The 5,385-nt window shown below is 43.7% G+C and overlaps 1 protein-coding gene across 1 annotated transcript in view; it reads right to left on the bottom strand.

The window, feature by feature from the left end:
- Positions 1-5,385, bottom strand: part of LOC116846951 (alpha-tubulin N-acetyltransferase) — a 26,250-nt gene that overhangs the window by 15,605 nt on the left and 5,260 nt on the right. Inside the window, exon 2 of the mRNA XM_032821402.1 lies at positions 141-290. Coding sequence (XP_032677293.1) covers positions 141-290 — 150 coding nt within the window. The remainder of the gene's footprint in view (positions 1-140; positions 291-5,385) is intronic.

Below are 5,385 nucleotides of genomic sequence, written 5' to 3'. Positions count from 1 at the left end.
GGGGGGGGGGGGAGGGGAGGGGGAGAGACGCTAGCTAATTCAGTGCCGCTCGCGACGCTCTCACGAAAACGCTATGGTTTCGCACGAGCTGGTTCTTATCGCACCTCAGCTGAATCTCCGCGTGGGTGAAGGGGACTTACTTGTTCGCCTCGTTATCCACGAGCAGATAGACCGTGTGATCCGTGTCACGGAGCTTAAGGGCGCTGGTGATGGGTTTGTTGAGGCCTTGAGCCCTCGCCGATGCCTCGCCCATGTCGTCCAGTATTCTGCTCAGCAGTCTCTGACATTCGCTGGAAGTAGAGAAGGAGACGACGCGTGTTAGAAGAGGCAAGAGAGATAATTCGCGAATTGAAAAAGAAAGCGCCATTAGCGTACACTTTAGGTCCGCGGTCACAAATCGAACGTGACGATTTTTATCGCCTCTTATCTAACCTGACGATCGACCCGAGGGAAAAGTACAACTCGACACGAAAACATAACGCGAGCGTCAGAAGCTGATCGGACGAAGGTGATTCCGACGCAATGACAAAAGCTAAATTGGGTCCAATGAAATAACGGATCGAAGGGCTTTTCTCTCTAATCGGGACAATTCGGTTGTCAATTTCAGATGATCGTTTCAGATCGTTATTCGATAGACTTCGCGGCACTTACTACTCAGTAACGAGACGTAACAATAAATTGTGACAAATGCGATCCGGAGCGTCTCGGTCTGGCATCGCAACTTTCCGAAGGCCACGTAGACCGCGCGCTGCGGTTGATCGCTGAAATAGCACGAAACAGCCGCTCTACTTTTTCCCCTTCTTCATATTTTAACACCGAGTACATCATTCTCGCCCCAACGGGAAATTAATTCTGACGTTCTCCTATCGAGTATTTGGGACGAGACGTTCCGAAGGCCAAGATTAACAGCGACGTTAATATCTCGACTGAGACTTGCATGTAGGCAACTCAAGATATACGCAACCGCAGAATTCTCTGGCCGTTATCGTTTTGTTCTTTTTATTCTTTCTTTGGCATATTGCTTCGCTGTGAGGTCGATCGTGCGGCACGATTATGCAGCGAAGAGTGAAAATTAACATTCATAATATCCGATCGACCATGCTTTCTTGCATGGTCCTATCGACTGGCCGCGAAATGACGTTTGCCTCTGACCGACTTTGAAGAGCATATTTTTGACCCTGCGACATACTCCATTTCGATGTTCTGCGAAATTATACGTTAGAGTGCTACACGGACGCAATTATTCGCGCCGTTCCAGTAAGGATCCGCGAAACGATCGCGGAGAGGATTCCTCTCTCGTGCAACACGACGCGCGGTTACAAGCGGCGATCTAATTCTTTGGTAGTTTTGGACGCGCGCCAATCCTCCGTTTTGCAACACAAATTCGGCTAATTTATGCCATCGATGTTACGTCTTTCACTGCGGTCATCGTGCCGTAGGTGCGAAACAGGATGACGAATCACACGGCGCTATATTGCGGAGAACCGCGAGAGATCTGTCAAGAGATCTATGATCTCGAAATTTCAGTTTTACAAAAGTCTGACACAGGAGAAAATGTACACAATAGAAATAATTTACCATCATGATTTCACAACTCAAGCGAGGATTACCCGATTATCTTTTCTATCAAATTGTTTAAACTCTTAGATATAGGCCAGAAAAATCAAATAAGCCAGTAAGAACACAAAATGTTAGTGTTGCAAACATTTAATATTTTATCTTATTATAATACATTGCAAACATTTAATATGTATCTTATTACTTCAGCTAGAATTGTAAATATTTAATATTAGTTCAGCGTTTGATTGAATGTCCATAATCACTTGGGTTATTCGCAACTTATATCTTTAATTAGCTCTGACTGATTTTTTTCATTCTTTTTCTTGACTCTAATAGGCTTGTATTAATGGTCATTACTTGAATCTCCTCTCCAGTGAGATACTCAGGTTTGAGTTCAGAGTTAGATGAGAGTTTTTCAGTTGAACCGCAATTACAGACATAATGTCGCAAATAACATAATTCAACTGAAAAACTCGGACCTGATACTGACTACAAATCTGAGTATCTCACGGAAGACTAACCTTTCAAGTAACAACAATTAATACGGTTCTATAACTCTAAAACTAAATGCCAAACACTGAACATAGCTGAGAGTCAGTCAAACGTTTGACTGAATCTAAACATCTTTTCAATTTAAGCGTTGGCTCTAACTGACTTGTTTCATTCTTCCTCATCATTCCTTCTCGATCCTCATCAATCTCCTCTCTAAAAGTCCAGCTCTCTAAAGTTAATAAAAATAAAATGCCAAACATGGAACAGTATTTTCTAAGAGTCAGCCAAACGTTCGACCGAATTTTTAAAGTTACTTGAGCATTCAGAGCTGATACCTTGCGTTGGCTCTCGCTGACTTGTTTAATTTCTCCTTGCTTGTTCTTTCTCAGTTTGATTCGCGAGAAGAATTTTCCCCGCGTGTGCCGCTCGTTACACATTTCTCCACGCAGCGCATAATATTCGCGTGCCGGCTGGCGCGATGTAATTGGCAAGTTCGCGCGAAATTCTGAGATGTTGACGACCGTTTCCGTTCGCGAACGTATCAATTAAAATGGGATTAAACGCGCACGAGCGCGTTATCACCAAGCCGCTCTCTCGGGCCTCTAACGGAGCTAACGGCCGATTTTACGGCCGCGCGCGCGCGCGTAATCATTGCGTCAAGGCGGACGGGACGGGCGACCGGAGACAGCGTTTTCCGCATAATAACGGGGTAACGAGGAACAACGCGCGGTGAGAAACCTTCTCTGCCATTTCGTCATAGACTTCCGCGAGCGTCGCGAGTCACTGCCCAAGAATTCGACGGAGGTTGCGAGCGAGGCGGATACCCCGAGCCGAGAAAATTCTCACGACGGGCGCGAGGAAACCAAACGCAAGGAAGCCGTGCAATTTTCGCCTCGAAACGATTAAAACCAAAAATTTGTACAAATAAAAACGCTAGCCGCGATAGTGCCGAGTTAATCCGGTTAGGACACGCACTTTATCGGCGTATTTATTATTCGGCTGCCTGTCGCGGAGTTGACTTGAGGAGCGCCCACACGCTATCGAGAAAGCACGGTAAAGGCCTGGAAAGTCTGGATTGCAGGCGGTAAATGTGAATTCGGAGAACCGATTTTTTCCGAGATCAATCGCGGTAAAGAACGAGTTGTGCAAGGAAAAAAGTGCATCAATGGAATTAGCGCCGTAATTGAAGAAAATCTTCTCGATTTAAGGCTCCTGGCCTCTCGCATTGTCTATTTCTTTTTAATGACGTCAGAAGCGAGGAAATGCATGCTAAAAATTCTTGCGAAATACGTTAAAATAAAAATATGTATTCATAAAGTAACACTTGCAATTAATTAAATGAATTTATAAGATATTCCGTGCACTCCCCTTTTGTTCTAACAATCAATAATTTGTCGTAAATTATAACGTGACATACAATTCATTTTTTCAACCTATTTCTCCATTTATTTCTATTCAAAATAATTTACAATAAATTATTGATTGTTAGAGCAAAAGGAGAGTGCACGGAATATCTTACAAATTTATTTAATCAATTGTATATGTTACTTTATAGATATATATTTTTATTTCAATATATATTCGTATTTCGCAAGAATTTTTAGCATGCATTTTCTCGCTTCTAACGTCATTAAAAAGAGATAGACAATGCGAGGGGTCAGGATCCTTAATGGCGATATCACTGAAACCAATACTAGAGTTATTAGACCGATGTATAATGTACTATTCCGATAATAATGCTATTACCTCGGAGTAAACCTTTTTGATATTGGCAATATCATTGAAACTAATACCAAAGTTATTAAAACGATGTATAATGCATTAGTTTCTGAATAATACTGCTATTGCCTTGAAGCAAGCCTGATACTCAACAGCGATATCATTGAAACTAATACTACAATTATTTAAAAAAAGCAATGTATAATGTATTATATATAATTTCAATAATATATTCCTATTGAAAGTATATCAAGAAGATTGACTCTAATTTAAGCGACGCTGTTGATTAATTCTACTGACAAAACATTATTTTTTTCCATGCGAGATATAAAACATTTAAATGGATCGCGTATTATGTACGGCTCCTTTGAAGTTATTGCAGAGCTGACAAAAGTCCTTTTATCATCGTCCGAGGTAGTTTCATCTAGAGGGACAAGCTTTGGCGAAGCTGCGTCGTTAACTCATTTGCATCAGAAATGCATTGTTCATTTCGCCGGGCTATTATCACGGAAACGAGCACAGTCAGGATTTTTTACACTTCTCTTCTTCTGAAGATGAATCTGATTCATCTGAAGATGAATCAAAATACATGTGTCTTCGACACGTTTTATTAGATCTGATGTCGATCTAAAGAAAAAGGAGATTCGGTGATGCGCGCAGATGTCAATCTCCCGCTGATACAAATGAGTTGAGAAATTGCTGGATACAACAACTCTGAGGAAACGAATGATTTGTCATCGGATTGAAATTGAGACTGCTGCAGCAGAATCGCGATTTCGCAAGACGATTCCGTAACAGAACGGGTTAAGCGGAGGTCAGCCGTGGACGTCGTCAGCGAATTGCTCGCCCAACGTAATTTCTTAATCGCAAACTACATCTTAATTAACGGTATGACACGAAACCGCGGCATTCCCGGCGGTCTCGCGCGAACTCGTGAGCGACTCTAGGCGAACATTCCGCGGTCATCGGCAGTGGTTGCGAGGCGAACTCGAAGGCATCGGGCGACGTTCGTACGAGCATCGATCGGATTCGCGACGAGCGCGCGAGTTGTTTTTCCTTCGCAGAGCGAGCGACTAACTTGCAAATCATTCGCGCCTTCGCGACTCCGCGGCGCATTTGGCGGCCGATCGCAGCAACGTCGTCATCGGCTAACAGGTGCACATATATATACACACATGCATAGTCGTTCTCCCGTTTCCGGCGTGAGCACTGCGAGATGCGCCGCTCTAATAAACGTCTTATCTTTACACGCACGCTTAGCAGGCGAGACTTATCTCTAACAACGCGCGCCGCGCCGTCTTCAGCATGTACCGCATCTATAATTCGACAGGCGTCGCTTGTAAAATATTTATTGCATACACGAGATACACAACGTGGCTGTATTGCATAAAAGCACGCGCGAGAAATTCGATATTCGCGGCTATGCGCGCCCGTGGATGGATTTTCACGCCCACATTTTGTCTACGCGGTCTGCGCTCGAGCAAACGAGCTCGCCTACATGTTTAAAGTGTCTCTCGTCGCGATATTTCGAAAATGATGGCTGTCACGCGATCGACCGAGGAAATAAGCAGTGGCGAATGTTCGAAAGAGAAAGAAGGAGAAACGGGGGAGGGG

The sequence above is a fragment of the Odontomachus brunneus genome, unplaced genomic scaffold (genome assembly GCF_010583005.1).
Source record: "Odontomachus brunneus isolate Ranch 3 - 2012 unplaced genomic scaffold, Obru_v1 Obru_scaffold_072, whole genome shotgun sequence".
Classification (NCBI taxonomy): domain Eukaryota; kingdom Metazoa; phylum Arthropoda; class Insecta; order Hymenoptera; family Formicidae; genus Odontomachus; species Odontomachus brunneus.
The sequence above is the reverse complement of the archived record's forward strand: the minus strand, read 5'-3'. Positions and strand labels throughout refer to the sequence as shown.